Raw genomic sequence first — 18,942 nt, 5'->3', positions numbered from 1 at the left:
GAATGCTGCGCTTTTTCTTGATCATTTCGATGACTTTCATAACCTTTTCATGATCTTTACATCTATAATATTTATATATTTTTTCGATGTCTATAGAATAATTATCAGCACTGTGAGCTGCCCAGTTAATATGGGTTCTAACAAATTGCAATGTTTACACACAATTGTGTGCTGGGCCCACACTGCGTATGCGTCATTTGGTGGGATGACCTCCGCTTATACGATTAGGAATTGGGCGATTTATGATGATCCTTAAAGTACAATGTTGAGATTTTCTCTTTTTCGCCTGCCAATGGCCCAATGTCAATAGATGATTAACTTCAACTTTGTTTCGTTGGCATACCAGTTGCTGTTTTGTCTTTAAACAAAGTATCTTTAAATATGTTGTTGCATCCCTCTCTTGCGGCATGCTTTCCTAACTCATCACAGTGCCATTGTGTTCGTGTGAACGTGGTCAGTGGAATAATCACGGCACAATTATTTGTATAACTCATTTAAGTGCTGGCCCAGATGCAGATGACCATGGTTAGGCTATGCTGGCTGCCAGTTTGTTGTGTGTATGCACTTTTGTTATGTAATTACCGTGGCGAACGAGCGCTTGATGCGGACTCTGATTGGATGCCCGATTCCAGGCGGGCGGGCTTGTACGGCCAACTGTTACAGCTGTTTATGTTGGCGCTAAACAAACAACCCAAATAGTCGCCCACACACACATACACCCACACACACATACACCCACACACACACACACACACATAGGAGAACATGGCCAAGGACACATGGCAACAATGGCAGAACAGCAGCACTGCCAAAAAAAAAAGTTCATCAGTCATTTTTGGAGGGTCTTAAAAGTATTGTTAGGAAAATGTACAATTTTTAAATAATAAATATATTGAATAATTGAAATCAGTTTATAAAATTTGAGTTCTCTTTTCAAGTTTTTATTAGGTATACCTTCAATATGTGTCTGGTATTTCAAGCTTAGATAGTTGACAGCAGCAATTAGAACTTAAAATGCATAGGTACCTGTAAGAACATAGAAATCAAATATTTATTTAATCCTGCCTTTTTAAATGAAAAAAGTGTTTTATATGCCCTTACTATTCATTTTAGTCATTATATACATTTAATATAGATTTCAATTTGACATTGAAGAACTTGTATTTATTTATTCGAATAACAATGTGTAATCTAATAGTAAAGCCTAATTGTATAACCATATGTCAAATCCATTTAGCTATGATTTTCCTCTGTGCATTTTCTGTTGATGTCCTGGCTGTATTTCCTTTAATTTGCGTTCCATGCCTTTTGCAAGAATGTCAACAGGCAAGTGTGCAAATGCATTTCAAGGGAGAGGGATTGGAAAACGGACTCTCTGCCTCTAGCTATGCCGTCACATCCTGAGGGACTGTTTTCAGTTGGTTACGAATTGTGTTGTTCTTTTTTGTCCTGTGTTTAATGCTGATTTCCCACGGATAAGGCTGGAACAGTGCGACAAAGTCGGACAGATCAGGATGAGGGGTTCGCTGAGCTCAAAAGATTATTCCTAACATTTGCATAATCGTCCACTTGCTAGACAAGTTTTGTACAAATCTAATCGCAATTCCAATTACTCGTAGCAAACCCAGACTAAGCTATTTAAGTTGTTTTGGCTCGGTTACTATTGAAATTTATAGTTTAAAACTTGGCCATTATCGTAGGAATGGGAACAAGTTGGAGCTCCCCGGCTGCCACATAATGTTGTCGTTAATTTTTATGATATTTACCAAGTTTAATGCATTTTGCCAATGTTTGCGCACAAGTTTAATGATGGCAAACGCACGGATGCCCCATCTCTGACTTTCTGCATATTTCTTCGTTAGCCTCCCAGGAGAAGCCCGCAAATGTAAAGTTGTTGACGGGACCAAAAGGCAGCGGTGGAGAGACAGTGCTTATATCATGAAATGTTTCAAAAGCACTTTACAGCGCACTGAGGGGATGTAATGGTGATGGTGGTGGCTCTGACTAGACAACGCTAAGGTTAATGGCATAAAGTTTATCTGCAATTACGATATGGGTTGGCAATCAGCCACGCCCCTTGTCTGTTCCAATCTCTCCACCCTCCACCTCGCCCAAGTAAATATTTATTGCTCTATTTTAAAATGCACTTTAATGCATCGACGATAATGGCATTGAGACATTTAGCCCATCTCCCTGTGGCACATGAAGAAATATTCATGGCAAATCGGAATCTGATATCGAAAATCAAATATGAATTTTTCTCTGGGCTATAATTCAATTTTGGTGTTTCGCACTGGGGGTAAAGCGAGTGATAAAGTTGTCACAACAAACTGTCGGCCCGGCAAAAGGCAAATAGAAAATGAAATGAAAATTTCTATTTGTCTCAAAGTGAAATCCAATTAATCAAAAATGTGAATTAGATGGCTGGGGCGGAAAGGGACAGGGCCGTCGTGCACAGCAGACGACATCATATTGCATCAGAACGTAGAAAAGCGATAATTTATCATTTTCAGGACCAGGAAATACAATTGCCGGGACGTCCGGGGACGGGAGCTCGGGTTCTGGTTCTGGTTCTGGTTCTGGGATTTTGAAATTGGAAGCGCAAATGAAAATGTGCAAAAAGGCTTTGCTGCTGCTGGCCAGGTGGAAGTGGAAGTGTGTTGGACAAGTCCCGGACCCAGACCGAGAGCGAGAGCCTAGCTGAATCCGAAAATTCTGGTTACATGCAAAACTGGCGCTGCCTCGGGGTTTGTCACTTGAGCTGAGGCTGACACAAACATGTCTGCAAAGGATAGTTGACTAAGGAAAACGGACACTCTCATCTAGGATGCCGTGGTGAGGATGGGGGAGAGAGACACTGACTACCGGCCCCGTGCTGGTGGTTGTCATGCAAACGATTATAAAATCATCATTTATCAAATTATGTCACTCTCCCTCTCACTGGCAACAGTCTGCAGGGACACACTCTAGGCCCTGACCCGGTCTGAACTCGGCCTGATCCCAGAGTATGCACAAAATAATGACGTCTTTTGATATACGACATGATAGCTCAAGCGTATGCCTTGACATTTTTATACATACAGGCTACAGGCGCTGGAGATGTATAATTCAATTTCAGGCTCTTCAATGGCATCCTAGATATTGATTTTATAAACCTGAAAGGTCGATAATTAACGCTTATTTAATTTTATAAATTGTAAAATTATTCTTAACGACTTGTAGATTAATTTATTTGCTAGAACCATCATACAAAGACAGTGACTTCTATAATAAAATATAGTACATGTAGTTCATCTTTGAACAGCAAATAAAATTATTTAAATTTCATGTTCCTTATTCCACATTTCAATCTTTATTCAAAATTCCATATTCTATAGTCCATAATACATAGTCATAGTCCATATTCTATATTTTTATTTATATATCATATTTTGTATTCCATATTTTATTTAAAAATTAAATGAAATTAATTGAAAATATTCCATATTCTCATGTTATATTACAACTATCACTTAAAAAGAGTTTTAATAGTTTAAATATATGTATCAAAAATATATTTTATTTAACACACAGAAGAATAATAACCTCTTACAAGTGCTTAACTTGTAAGAAACCTTAAAAAACCTATTTATTGGATAAATATTTCACAAAACTCGTTTATAAAACGTTTATGGTTTTTTTGTTTTGTAGATGCTCAACGTAAGCTTCATCTCAAGCATTTGGCATTCTTTAAATTCCTAATGGGCATCCGCTACGACACTGCCACACATATGACAAACTCACACGAGGAGAAAACTTAGGCTTGACATGGAAAAATATGCCATCGCACTCAGTCCTGGGCGGACGAGTGGTCCTTGAACTCGTATTCGTATCCCCATTCACAGCGAAACAATGGCGAAGCGAAACTATTTCACGTAGCTGAAGCAGCGGAGGAAATGCAAACGTCGCACTTAAAACTCTCGAATATCCTTGGGGAACCCTTCAATGACTGTAAGTAAAAGTAATTTTCTAACTGCACCACTTTTTTTTGTCCCCTTTTCCTCAGTCTCTTACCCCATTTTTCTGTCTATCTTTCGCTCAGCTTTTCTTTCGCCCAAATGCAACTTTCACTTTTGGGTTCGTGTGACATTAAATTTTACGTGAATTGCTTCATCTTCTCCGAGTATTTTTTGTTCACCTTGGGCCGGCCGCACGTTTGTCTGTGTTTTCTCAGCTGGAAAACTGAAAATGTTGCCCGCTGGCGGTTGGATAAGTTCTCTGAAAGGAGAAACCGAATTACGAGGGTCGCATCAATGCCAGTTTTGGTTAGTGCTATATAGCGCTGAAACACTATTTCGCTTTTTCTGAGCTTAATGATGATAGAAGAGAGGAAATAAATTGATAATTTTCAAGAAAAGTCAACTTAGTTGAAAGCAAACGTAAAAAAAAGGTGAAAGACATAGTTAAAGAGACTTAAAGTGGTGATATAGATTATTTGAATTTAGTTCTCCGTGAATTAAAAACATTCATTTAAAATGGTTAAGTGTTTATTTCTGTGTCAATAATAATTAATTGAAAAAATAAATTAAATTATTAAACTTTTGCTAAAACTGATGTAATTAAATTGTTATTAATTCCATTTCAATAACTGTAATTGTTAGTCTTAAAATCATTTGATTCTCCTTATTAAACGTGATTAGTACTCAATTTTATTGATTTTCTTTGATTAAAATGATTGCTTTAATCAGAAAACTCTCCAAATACTAAAAAAATCCTTGTTATTGAACTCTTTAAATTGGGAACGATATTCAAGAGATAAGAAAACCGTCTGTATTGGAGGCTGGTGGGAGCCGAGGAGTTGAGTAAGCCTGTCAACATGTCAGTCGTGTCCAAAAGCAATTTGTCAACCAGTTGTGATTGGCAGCTAAAGCGAGTCAGTGAGCCACGAACACATATCCGCACCCCCTCCCCCCATATTCACACACACTCCCACACACACACAGACCCTCACCTAGAATGGGACGCCGGAAATTCGCAGCATAAACAAAATGGTGACACATGAGCCGAAATGCCCAGAGGGCTTGTCAAGAGTCAAGACAGCCACCATCTCCGTGACTTTGAGAGCTGCATCTACCTTTGCCCCCTGTCCATGACATCCAAAACTCAATTGATCTTGCTCGGATGCAAAAGATGCCGCAATCGAAGCAAACACAATTAATATTCAAGATTACAAAATTTGATTTAAGGCAATTGTTACGACCACACGCACACACACAGCTTCCAACACATTCAATTTCACTTCTGATAAATTAGATTTATTACTAAAGCAACTATGAACTCTGTGCTTGCTCACTTGATTGAATTAATAGTATCGATTTTGTGGTGTTAGGTTATGAATTAAGCAAATCACACGTGTGAGCATGTGCAACCTATGAAAAATAGTAATAATAGACAGTTCATAGTACAGGTTTCGACTCTATTATTTTGTTTAAAATATAAGTATATTAACCCAGGGTAATAAAGACATCCCTTAAAAATATATCTTATAGATCAAAATCAGGGACATACTTCTTATTGTGAACCTACAACTTAACTTGCCAATCTATTTTTATGGCCAACGATAAAAAGCCATTTTGTCGTCTATTGCCTTCCGTTGCGGCTTGCCTTGTGGTTGACATCCTGTATGACAGCCCATTCTTTCCAATCTCAATGAACTTCCTGGAACGCATCGACGCCGGATAATATAAAGGTGCCTGTGTTGTTGAGACCCAAAACTATGATCATAAAAGCAAGTGTTTTGGGGGTCAACGGAAAGTATCAAAAAGTATAGAAAATATAATTAGAATGTGAGGCGGTGTGGTGCTTGCGTTTGGCCATAAAGGAAATTGAAAATCTTTAGAGTGGAACACATTTCAGAAATTAATTTAAACTTTTCCCACATTTACTCATTAGCAGCAAGTTTTTGGTCATATATATTAGAAGAGCGCAAAACTTGCGGCTCAACAAGTTTGTCCTGGCGAGTGAGCGAGCAAGAGGCAAGGCAACTAATTTGCCTGTGATTTGTGTACAAGCCAGCTCCTAGCACACTTGCCCCAAAGATTTATTCGAGTTGGCCAAAGTAACATAATTTGCGAATAACGCTAACGCGAGCGGGAACGCGAACGCGAACGGGATCGCGACCCACAACGCCATGATGGCCGCCGCCGTCGCCATCGCCGCCATTGTTCAAATGCAAAGTGGCAAAATGGCGGCCGAGCTAAGCTTGAAATAAAAAAAAAGTTGCAAATGTAAAAGGGGGGAATGATTTAAAAACTCGCCGCTCTAGGTACGAGTTTTAGGCCTCAAGTCGACAATGACCCACCCCACACTTGGCGGAAGTTTGCCGTAAATAACTTTTCTTTTGCCAACAAGAACAACAAAGCCACTCAGCTGCATTGGCTGCATAAGCCAAGAAGAGGTTTAGACTTTTGCGAAAGTGTTGGCCAAAGCCTACATCTTTCTCCCTCTTCTACCAGAATTCTTCCGTTCTAGCTCTCTTTTGGCCATAAATCATGCACGCGTTGCTTTTGGTGCTAGTCTGCCTTTGTGTGTGCCACATCTCTCCTCTCCCTCTTCCTCTCTCTCTCCCCCTCTCTTTCTGTGATGGAGTAAATTTTAAGCCGATTTCCGTTACATGGCCAAAAGCCATCCTCATCTGAGTCTGTGTGTATGTGTGTGTTTGCCTCGCATGTTGGCCATCAACGCCATTGCGGTCATAAAGTTCACAATAACAAGGCAAACAAATAAACAGATATCGTGATCGTGTTGTCAAAGTTTATGGGGTCAAAGTTTATAGTAACAGAGAAGCAGGAAGAAATGGCACAGCTCAGTCTTCATCAACAATTTTGGCAGGACATGTGGTCAACACAGGTCAACACACACCAAAAAATATAAAAAAATCAATGAGTAATAGGCAAAATACACAAAGAAGCAGAGTCTAAACAAAATAAAGTGCTCTATTTTATAGTAAAAATATCTTTTGTGTCATAAAAATCTGAAGTTTAGATATCACAGTATATATGTTATTTCCAATACCTCCATAGAAAAGTTGTATGTTGTATAACTGCAAGTCTTTATAATAGATCGTAAAAAAATCACATTAGACTATATTGGTTAATATTCTGGCATAGAATATACTGAGAAAGTATAAGAACTACAACCTTTAAACACGTAACATTACATAACAAGAAAGGAAGCTAACTTCGGCACGCCGAAGTTTATATACCCTTGCAGATAGAACTTCTATGAATAAAAAACCATACAATACAAATTATATATCTTTGTGTTAAAAAACAATGAAGTAATACCTGCTTTCATTTCATTCACCTATACATATTATATTTGCAGTTTTACATTCACTGATTTGCATTTTTCCTCCACATCAAACGATCGTTTGTATGGCACCTATATGATATAGTCGTCCGATTTTCATGAAATTTACCACAAAATTTAAGACTTAAATTAAATGCCTATACCTAAAATTTGATGAAAATCAGTTGAAAACTGAAAAGGTTATAAATTTAATTGTATTAATTTCTCGATCGTTCCTATGGGAGCTACATGATATAGTAGTCCGATTTTCATAAAATTTTATACAAAATTGTAGAGTATAGTAAAATGGCTATATCTCAAATTTGATCCAATTCTATTGAAAACTGAAAATGTTAAAATTTTTTTTGTAAAAAGTTTCCGATCATTCCTATGGCAGCTATATGATATAGTCGTCCGATCGGGCCCGTTCCGACATATATACGAGTGAGAGTATATAGAAGGCTAACTACAAAGTTTCATTTAGATAGCTTCAAAACTGAGAGACTAGTTTGCGTAGAAACGGGCAGACGGACAGACGGACAGAAGGACAGACGGACAGACGGACAGACGGACATGGCTAGATCGACTCGGCTGTTGATCCTGATCAAGAATATATATACTTTATATAGTCGGAGGTGCCTCCTTCACTGCGTTGCAAACTTCTGACTGAAATTATAATACCCTGCAAGGGTATAAAAATAATGTAAAAGTTAGTTCAAATACTATAACTTAATACTATAAATTTATATTCATTCCACATACGAGTATTTTTGCATATTAACTTTTCCTTTTTGAAACCCAATTCCCTCATGTCTCATCAAAATCCAATAAATATCACACATACGCCGCGTGGCCATCAGACATGCCAGGAAGTGTCATATAATTTTGTCATATCTACGCCCAATAAACAAGACCCAGGGATAAGGGTCAGAGCGAGGGTAATAAAAGGTTGGCCATACCTCAGAGTGTGCCAGAAGAACAACAAAAATTTTAATAGAGCCCTTAATGCATGAAAATATGAGCATAAAAAGTTGCCAAGCCCGTGGGCAAAAACCCAAAAAACCGCAGGGCACCGCGGAAAAATTGCTGTAAACAGGAATAAGAACCGCAAGCAAGTTGCGTGCATCACGGCTTAAACAAGGCGCACCAAAGGCTGTCGACTCCAGGAGAAGAATGTGAGAGGCCACCCAGGCCGCAGCTCCAATTTAATTGCGTTCCAAATAGTGTAAATTGAATTTTTAACGCCAAGTCACCCCACAGAGACATGCATAGTTACACGCATGTGAACACGGCGAGAGGCGGAGTACCGGGTTCCGGAGTTTCGGTGCTTCCGGGGATTCCGTGCTCATGGGCTCATGGGCTCATGGGCTCCCGGACACACTACCGACTCCGGAGTTCTGCCGAAGGCGGAGCTAAACGGAAATTAACTTGTTTCACACGCAGCCAGTCAAAAAGCCACAGGAGCAACTGCGTCAGCAGCAGATTCAGATTTCGAATCAGAGCCATAGCTATGGCCACTGACTGAACCGGGCTCCGAGCCTGGCCAGGATTTCTTTTCACCATCTTGTTATGTGGCGTGTCGCCCGCCATGTTTTATGCCCGTGGGCCAGCCAACAATTCACTATCTTGGGGCTCCGGCACGTTCTTCGCCAGCATGTGACGGTCATGTTCGAATAAAAAACGCAGAAGAAACTGTTAAAACTCTGGGAGTGCTATTTTAAATACTCTAAATTAAACTTTATATGTTTACAAATATCTTCGAAAATATTCTGATGATTTGCGCTTTAAAGTGATCATAGAAGAAAGACAAGAATTAAACGTTAAATTAAGAAAAATCTGATGTCTTGCTAATATATACTAAAAAGTAAGCTCTACACAACGATCCGATCATATTTACCTCTGTTGATTTATGTTATACAATTATAATCATGTAAAGTCTGAATGATTACTTTTAAAGAGACCTTAAAATGTGTAGATACTTAAAATAATTTATACTAAACCGCTAACGCAATTATGAAGCTGTCAAAAATCTTCAGTTCTAAGTGGCATACTTTTGAGTCAAATTATAAAATGTTTTGCTAGAAAGGGTGTAGAGAAGAAAGAAGCAAAAATCGTGGCCCAAAAGGGTTTGCAACTCACTCGCTTCCTGGCCTGGCCTCTACCCTTTCCCCATTTTTTTCGACCGTGGCCTGCTCTGCACGCTTTATGCAGACAAATGGCCTTTTAAATTGCTTGCGTGTAGCCAGCTGTCCTGATGCCCCGTCTGTCTGTCTTTCTGTCTGCCTGTCTGTCTTGGCTGTCCTGCAAGTATTACTCCCCCATTTCCTCTGTTGCCCACTAGCTGGCTTCTGGCTTCAACGCATTTACATGATGATTTGATATATGAATCGCTGCCACACTATCAATCAGCGCCTTCATTGCCCAAATGCCAAATGCGCTGAGCATAGCACCTTCACTCACATCGATAGATAGCGCTGTAATTGTCTTTGACAATCTGGCAGGAATGGGATCTGGGATATTGGAGGATAAAGCTGCTGCCTGGATGAGGTGTCAAAGGTTGTACAAATTAGAGGCACATTTCAGAGAGTCAAGGATAATCGGGATATAGATGTGGCTGGGAGAGGGGAACTGGACGAGGATTTATTAAACTTTGACATAGTGATTCGATTTGTGAAAGGGAAGAACTCATTAAAGCTTAAGATTTAGCAGAATTTTTACATTTTATGTTGACCTAAATACTTTAAATCGGTGAAAGAGCTTAATAAATTGGTAAAAGCGCTTACTAGGAGATATTTTAAATACTTAAAAGGATATATACCTATTTTAATGTATACTTCGATGCTTATCCTTCAGAAAGCTAAAGGTATGCTTGGATAAAATATGTTCAAGGTGTTTTTCTTAAAAATAAAACAGTTTCAATTGATACAACATAATACCTTGCTTACTTACATTGCTTATTATTATACTTTTCAAATTTCCTGATAAATTCCGTTTTAATTACTGCTCATTTGGTGCTCCACATCAAAGGCATGAGCCACAAAATCGGATCTCTCATCATATTCGAATGGCGGCATATAAATGTCGTAAACACATAATTATTCGAATTTGTATCCCGAATCAAACCGCGGACAACAGAGATTGTTACTGAAGCGGCACACAAACACATCAAGTGGGATGTGGGGAAAAATTGCCGTCATCAAATTGGTTGTCAACGGAACCGCAAAATGTTGCACGATTCGCAGGCAGAGGAGGAAGGAAACCCAATGCCAGGACTGCTTCCGTTGGAGCAGCCCGAAGCGTATTTCACAATCCGTCCGAGGACACGCAACGCGCTTGATTAATTGCGCCCGGTAATGTGAGGCGGAGAGGTATGTAAACTGCCATTAGAGCCACCCACCCAACAAAATGCAACAGTTATACCACAAGTCATACAGACTGAAATTTTATCGAGTTAATAATATGTCCACCGTCTTGGGCATAGCTTTTGTCAAACAAACTCCCATTGTTTCCCCTTAAAATATTACCCAGAATTAGGTTAATCATAAACGTCAAATTTTCAGCTATCAACCAAAAATAGATCTTAAAGTCTAGCTTAATTTTTGTCCGTGCTGTGGTACTTGAAATTCCCCAGGCCCAACCGAATAACTAATTCCAGTTGAATAAATTTTGCCACTGGCTTGACTGGAAATCAATTGATCTGCTACCAATTTTTATTTAATTTCTTATTTTTTTTTTTTGTATTCTCCTGGGGTAATTTAATTTGAGGACCTTGTCCAAGCAAACGTGAAATGCCTTGAGCAATGGGCATCTGAAATTTGGGGGCGTATCGTTTTGGGTGTGAGTTTCGACAAGTTAAGGCGATTAATCGCCTTTCGAGGACCAGGAACACCCACACACACACTTGAAATTGAAGAAAGCGAAAAGGACGAAATTGAACGCTCTGAAAAATGCCGGAAAACGAAAGCAATTTTCCTGTGTGGCCATTTCCACACCCACGCCCCCTTTATTTTCAGACGGGGTCTCCCATATATTCGTTCGCAGCAAGACTTTTATTGCAGTTGCCGTTGTTGTTGTTAATGGTCAGCTATATGGCATTGTTATATCCAACAATTGCTTCATGTTCAGCGGTTGTAGGAATAAAATAAAAACAAACCACGAGCCAAGGAAAAACAAAAACCAATAAAATAAATACAAAATGATATAACGAGGCCCCGGCCCCATACAGCGCGAACCCTTGATGCGCGACTATTAAAAAAGGATTAAAACCATAATTTCATTTTTATTTTCTTGGAAAAAACGGAAAAACAACAATATCGATTTATAAAAAACCATGAGCATAACATGAACAGAGGCATGATTTATTATTTAAAGAGAAAATTATATTTTATCTTTTTTCTTTTAGAAGGAAGTAATTAGTACTTTAAATTAGAGGGAGTATAGTGGGAGGACTTTGACTTAGTTCCTCCTATTGTTCAATATTATGTTGCTTTTCACCAACATTCCTTGAATTTTTTTCCCTTTGTTTTTTTAAATTACTAAATGCACTCTAAAAACTAACATTGGCTTAATGTTGCGGAAGTCATTGTAACATTCGATTCTTGCGTGCTTTTTACGTGTATATTTGTATGAGGTTCTTTTCGAAATCCCCATATATTTTCGTTTATGCCTTTGTTATGAGGCCTTTTATGCCTTTTGTCTACGTCATTGATGCCTTTTTACGGCATCATTCCCAGTTGGTAAGAGCGGCTCCGTGATGTTCGAGCCACACTAAAGGGGGAAAAACGAAATACCGGAATGATGCTTGCAAAATCCCAAAGCACATGTGAGCACGGAATTTTTAAAATCCACCTTAATTATTTATTGATTTGACTTTTACGTAGTTTTACAAGGGTTACCCTTTAAAGTGCACTAACTAAAGTTATTCATTCATCATGATCAATTTATCTGTCAGTGTCGTGAGAGGGACTCAGATATGCTGCATAATATTTTCCAATTTATGCTGGCTGGGAAATTGACGTGACTCGCTGGAATAATGAAATAAAAGTGTAAATAATTGAATTTGGGTAAAAACAATAACGAAGTTAAACAAATTCAGTGCCAGCCCAGAGTCCGCCAACATGCAGCATTATGCTGATCGACATATACATGCGAATATATATTTATGCATTTTTAATATTGTTTTTCCAAACAAACTTTTTTATTGCTCGGAAAGCAAATTTGTCTACCCAATTGGCCAAAGAGAACAGGGAAAAAATTGGGGGGAAAAGTTTTCCTTTATTTGATTTGTAGCGCTTTTTCCAGTTGAACAAGGCAATCAATAGAAATGCATGGCCACGCGATATTATTATTATTATAAAGAACAAACTGAAATATGGCAAAGGGAAGAAGGGAGCCGACGAGGCCTGTTGAAAAGCATATTACAGAAGCCAAAAAGTCTCCGCCGCTTTTGGCCAACATATTAAAAACGCTTTTTGAAATTTCCACTTGACCAAACCAATTAAAATCATAAATTTCCAGCGCCTGTGGTGAAATTTCATTCAAATATAGCAAGACCGTTTTTTTTTTAACTGCTGCTCTTTTTATTTTTTTATGTGCAATATATGCAGATAAATTCAAGGGGGCAATGTGTGGGAGCCATGGATATATTTGTGTTTAATATTTTTCCGTTCCGTTGCGCTACAGGAGGAGCCGCTGGGGTTATGGCTGGCATGTTAAAATTTCACACGATACCGCGAAAAAATGGCAAAAATTCTGCGGCCAAATATGACTTATAACCGAAATGGTTTAATTCAAGGATGGAAACCGATATGTGGTGAGAGTCCGATAATAGGTTTAATCTCAGAGAGGATTGAATGGAATTCTTTAATGAAAAAACCTATATAAAATAAAGTTGAGTTGGATTTAATTTTAAACTAAGTGTCTTCTTATAGTGTTTTTATCTTATTTATTTATGTGATGACTTTGATCGCCTTTTGATGGAAAACTAATATTGCCTTAGAAATAAATCCTAAGGCTTTGGTTTGGGAAAGTGCTTTAATTTGGTTTTAGGATAAAAAACGTTAAAAATTGTATTGTAATTTGCAAAAATATTAGACAGACAGTTAAAGCTGAATGTTTCATGAGAAATATCTTAATTTTAATTTAATGAAAAGTTAAGCCTATGTTAACATTTTCGAGATTTTTGTACATATATATATATATGTATATTTTGTTTCTGTATAACGAATTTCCTTTTAAATAAAATTGTAGAGTGCTTTAAAGGCAAACTTAATAATACTCGTAAAATGCTTATTGTAAGCATCTAATTAAATGCTTTTGTTTAAATTTCCATTATTGTGTTCAGCTTTCCAAAGTTAATAAGCTCAGTTATTGCCACAGAAATGTGGAATTGAACCATTTACACATTACCACACACATTCACAGCCATTTACAAATATAACTTTCCTTCGGCTAGGCGACGCCATTTGGCCAATACAAATTGTAATAATTGTTTGGAAAATTGTTGCTCTTAAAAACACATTCACTTTCCCTTTATTTGTTTCATTTTTTTTCTTCTCCTCGGGGAGAAATAAAGGCCTGCGTGTGTGTGTGTTCGCGTTTGCTACTTCCGGCTTGACCACTCACACAGGCACACATATATGTATCTGTGTGTGTGCGTGTATCGTGGCGTATATATGGCGTATTGGCCGCCATATTGTTTTCGACATGTGCATGTTTTTGATGTCAAGTGGTCGTCTACTTGAAAACAATTTTCTCTCTGTGGTAGTGAATGTGCGTGTATTTGGAATTTTTTTCCTGCTCTTTCGGCGAACGCAGTCCTGTTGTCGTTCTTCTGATTGTTCGATGCTGCTCTCCGCTTCGGGTTGAGGCCTTAGTTTCTGCTGCTAATGCTGTTTTTGTTGTTGTTTTCGACCCAATTGCGACCATGGCATCCATTTTGTTGACGTCGTTATCAATTAAGCGACACGTTGCGTAGTAGCCAGGCCACAGTTGGCGTCAATTGAGTGAACGAAATGGCCAAAATGGGTGGGGGGAATAGCCAGAGAAAATCAACGGGAGGGGAGGGGAGGAGTGGGTTGCGACAGAAGTTGTTGAATTGTGCAGGGTCAATTGTTCGTAGGACGGCACATAAAAACAAGTTGCAGTTAACAAGGACAAGGCCTTCTTCTTCTGTGCCATTCAGTTATTGTCCTCTAAATAGCTGCTGACCATGTCCGAGCAAAATATTACCCGTTAGCCAGCAATGACTCAACTAGAAGTAATTGACGTAAATCTCCAATAATGGTCTGTATAATAAGCTTCACTCTCTCTCTCCAGGGTGGACCTCAGCTGCTGGGTCAGTTTGTATAAGATGTATTTTAATGCCCCTATAAATAAAAAAAATATATATATTACCAATGAAGCTATAATAATAGCCAAACAGCTTATTAACTAAATTGTGTCAAATAAATACGTTAATTGAATTTATTGAATTATTGCACCAGAAATCCATAGATAAGAAAAGTATTATAACTTACCGACAACTGGAGAATTGTGATGAATTGAGTAAAAACTAAAAAAATTTGTGTAGAAAAAAACATGCTAGTTATTAGAAACAAAGAAACTATATCTTCACTTCTCGAACTGTAGGCTTGGACTTGACAATTGTTTTTGATGTTTGTTGTATTAAAACTATTCCAAATTATTTTCAAATTGCATTTCAAAATAATACAATTTAACAATTTAGTTTCCTAAGTATTGTAAGTGATATGTAAAATGTCAAAACTTTTTAAATACTTTTGTTAAAGGTGGGTACTCCTGTGGCACCACTGATTAGCTAACAAGTCCACCTTAATACTCCCATTTTGAGTTGTTTGCCAGTTAGTGAGAAGTGTATCACCGAAAACACGCACAATTATGCATGTCAAATTAAGTGTAACTACGCCCAAGTAATAGAATCTGTTGGGGGTAGTGGCAGGGCGCAGGGGGCAGGAAAACTAAGGAAAGCGAACACGGCGGGCGGGCCATAAATCTTCAATGTGCTGGCCTGGAGAATCAGCGAGCGGTAACTAATGATGTTCATAATCGGAGTGGCATGTAAAAGGATAATGGCAAAATGCTGATTAACAGGGAAAGGCAAGCCACAACTTCATTTAAGCTCTCTCGCTCTCTCAGCACATTTGTGTTTCTCTACAGAGTGTTTGTTTGTGTGCGAGTGTGAGTGTGAGCCGGAAGTGTCAGTAGTGGACGCCATTAATTTAGCGGAAATAAACAAACAAAATGAACGGGGGGAGAAACAGTAAACCGCAAACTGGAGTGCGAGAGCAATGGGGGAAATGAGGAGGAGAGTGAGCAAAAAAAACAGGCTCGAATCTCGGTACTTGGCATGGGCTTGCTTTGAACAGGATATGCTCGTGCTCTGCTTATAATTGGAGCATAAAGTGAAGCTGTAAGAAATGTGCAGGGCCGTAAAAAGGCCAGGAAGTGGCAAACGGAACAAAAACCAAAACCGAAACAGAAAACACACACCAGCAGAAAAGGAGCGGCAATAGCGGCAAAGATACATTTACAGCTTGGCCTCGTTACACACACTCGGCGAAAGAATTGTAGATTCTGTATGAGTGTGTGAGAGTCCTCCTATAAATAAAATCCCCTCAGCGACTCTATCCGTATTTTGATACCAAGTTTTTGTGGCAATAAATGGGGTATATATGTTATGCTTAAAGCAACAGAAATCTTTACTGTCTTGAGCCCAGAATATATTCATTGTCAGGGGTTTTTAATTTATTAGTTTTTATAAAACATAATTCTAATGATGCTATGGTATTCTTTAAGTCCATCATATCTCTAATCCCCATTCTTTTTTCCTTGCTACCCGCGTAGAGTTAATTTATGACCTAGAACAATACACATACAGAAACACAGATTGCGCCTCCACTTAAGTGTTAGAACCGAAAAGACTTTCCAATGCCATCCCGTGCCGAGTCATGAATTTTAAGTGATTCTCTCTGCCTGCCCCTGGTTTTTCTTCTTTTTTCTTTTTGTCTTTTCCGTTTGCATTCTTTTCACAATTAATGTAAAATTTAATTTGACTTGGCTTGAGCACACGTTGCGTGTGAAAAGGGATTGCGAAAGGGTCTTAACATTGCTGCTGTAATTAAAAGGCTTTTCATATAAATATTTTACTTGTCGGCCCAAGATGGGAAAGATTGCAAGCATTTAGGAAGCATTTTTCGCCAATCAAGTGGATTTGGAAAGAAACACGAGAAACATATTGCTTTATTTAATTCATTCTACTTTTTCATTAAAGAGATTTATGAAATATTCGTATGGATTCAATTCATTTCATTATGCAAAGCAAATACTATTAGCTCTGTCCTGACATTTATATTACACGTTAACTGTAACCGAACCATCAGCAAGTGCAGATATATATACGGAAATGCCAGAGAGCAGGACAACGTCCTGTTTCACACACACGCACACACTTGTAGTAAATTGAATGGGCAATTGTGGTTTTCTATTAAAAATGAGAGGGGGCTTCTCACGCAAAGTGCAGTTAGTGGGTGCGAAATCCGCACAAATACATCGACAGACTTGGTCCTGGGGCCGGGGTATTTGGCCAACAATTTTATGGCTTTGGCTATTATTTTACCATTTTTTTTGTTGTGTCTGCCTGTGTCTATAAATATTTATTACAATTTCGTTATGGGGCCAGCAGATTGAATAGGAAAGGCGGCCACTGGAACAGGGACAGTTAGTTAGATGTGGACAGATTTATACTTGCCATGACAGCAAAGTTATCTGGGACCTCACTCACCCGATCGGAGCAGACTTCCCATTCAATTAGGCACACATAACTCAGGGTAAACCAAACCCACATCAGCGCACCAAATTGCTGATTCAATTGCGAATGCGGGTCAACGTTTTCTTTTTTCGTTTTTCGTTGGTTCGGATCGGTCAGGCCTAAGATTTCCATTCTGAATCGTGCCGCAAAACTTTTTACAATTCTCTTGGTAAATAAATTAGAACCCAGCGGGGGGCGCTGCGTAAAATCATTTTTAATTATTTGCAAATAAAAGGCGTCCGAACTCTTGCAATTAAGGACCGAAAAGTACCCACCGAAAAATGAGCAAATCATAATGAATAAATGTCGCACCGGAAGTGAGCGGAAGTCGCTCCAAGTATTCCACCCCTTTTTCCGCCATTACATTTCCGCTCAAGTAACGGGGATTATCAGGAAGGGCTGGCGGCAGAGGAGGTTATTCCTAATGGGAAACGCTGCTTGGCATAATAAACTGTTCGTTTCTTTTCGGAAGCTTTTGTTGTTGCCTTCAAAGCGTGTTGACTTTGTTAATAAGTTTCGTAATAAGTTGCCGGCTGGGCTAAAGGATGTCCAAGGATATAAAACAAACCGCAAGGGCATAAATAACCCAAGAAAGCGGCTAAAAAAGTGTGGTCCAAATGGAATTTAAGGAGACTGATTAGTAGGGGTTAAGAGTATACCCTACTACGGAAAGAGTATATTTATTTTACAAAGTCGTTTAAATATTTTCTTGTTACAAAGTTTATACATTCTCTGCTATATTGCTATTCCAATTAAATGAATACCAGTGGACTCTGTTACTTTACTGAAAAGATTAATTAAGAGTGTTTCTTTAGTTACCTCTGTTTTAATTTTCCACAGCTCGCTCTTAATTTGGTTTAGTTTTTTATTTTCTGCTAACTTTAAGAGGAAATATCATTCAACTGTCACCAAACCACAAAACCCCCTAACCAAAACCCGAAGCCAAAGTTCTACGCTAGACAAAAACGTTGGCGAGTGAGGAAAGTAGGCAAAAAAGATGATTAATTTACGCGTCCAGCAGTCCATTCGTTGTCCTTTCTCGGGATTCTGCTCAATGGGACTCCGGCTCATTGTTTGCGCAGATTTACAAAAGCAGCCGAAACTTAATTTGATTAACTTTGAGTAGGTTTTTTTCGTCGCCTTTGTCTTTCCGGTTTCGGTTCATCAGCAGATGAGAGCCTAGAGAGAAAATGAGGAGAGCAGAGGATGGGAGGAAAATGGCGTGAAGTGGAGTGATGGAGGAAGGACGAACAGCAGGCGAGAGGCAACGTTGACGTTGATAATGATGTGGCTGGCCATCATCAGCGCTCGTCCGTTGGCCATAAAAAGTTACAGACTTTTAAGTGTCCTGCGTTGGCATTTTATTTTAGTTTATTGGTTGGCAATGGCGAATGCCAGAGCCGTGTTTATGGCCGGAGCGTTCTCCATAGATGTAGGGGGGAGCCTCGTAAATCGGTATTAGTGTACTTAAATGATGTCCACGGCATTGCGCAGACAATGAATACGAATCGCGGAGCGAAGGCAAATTGAATGCCAATTTTATTTGAACTTAATTAAATGACTGAAACTTTTCTTTTTTGTTCCTAAAAGAAGAGTCCAGGCTGGGGTATATAAAGTTTGCAACAGATGCTGCTTGGTATATTGCAAATGTAACTGTCTTTTGTCTATTGGTCAATTGAATTTTAATTAACAAATATTAACATGAAGAGAGAGGAGCTAGCTATAAGTTATTTACTAAATCTACGATTTTATTTAGTCTTTTTTAGACAAGTCCATGGATTGTGTCC

General features: G+C 38.6%; 1 protein-coding gene and 1 long non-coding RNA gene across 2 annotated transcripts in view; both read left to right on the top strand.

The window, feature by feature from the left end:
• The window catches only part of LOC147643868 (uncharacterized), a 31,504-nt gene extending 27,604 nt beyond the window's left edge, over positions 1-3,900 (top strand). Inside the window, exon 2 of the long non-coding RNA XR_015271394.1 lies at positions 3,691-3,900. This is a non-coding gene — a long non-coding RNA (uncharacterized LOC147643868). The remainder of the gene's footprint in view (positions 1-3,690) is intronic.
• A 69-nt stretch (positions 3,901-3,969) lies between these two features.
• The window catches only part of LOC110187720 (myophilin), a 75,860-nt gene continuing 60,887 nt past the window's right edge, over positions 3,970-18,942 (top strand). Inside the window, exon 1 of the mRNA XM_086831691.1 lies at positions 3,970-3,990. Coding sequence (XP_086687817.1) covers positions 3,985-3,990 — 6 coding nt within the window. The 5' untranslated portion in view covers positions 3,970-3,984. The remainder of the gene's footprint in view (positions 3,991-18,942) is intronic.

Source organism: Drosophila serrata, unplaced genomic scaffold (genome assembly GCF_035046125.1).
Source record: "Drosophila serrata isolate PLE 108 unplaced genomic scaffold, ASM3504612v1 contig_241, whole genome shotgun sequence".
Taxonomy (NCBI): domain Eukaryota; kingdom Metazoa; phylum Arthropoda; class Insecta; order Diptera; family Drosophilidae; genus Drosophila; species Drosophila serrata.
The sequence above is the reverse complement of the archived record's forward strand: the minus strand, read 5'-3'. Positions and strand labels throughout refer to the sequence as shown.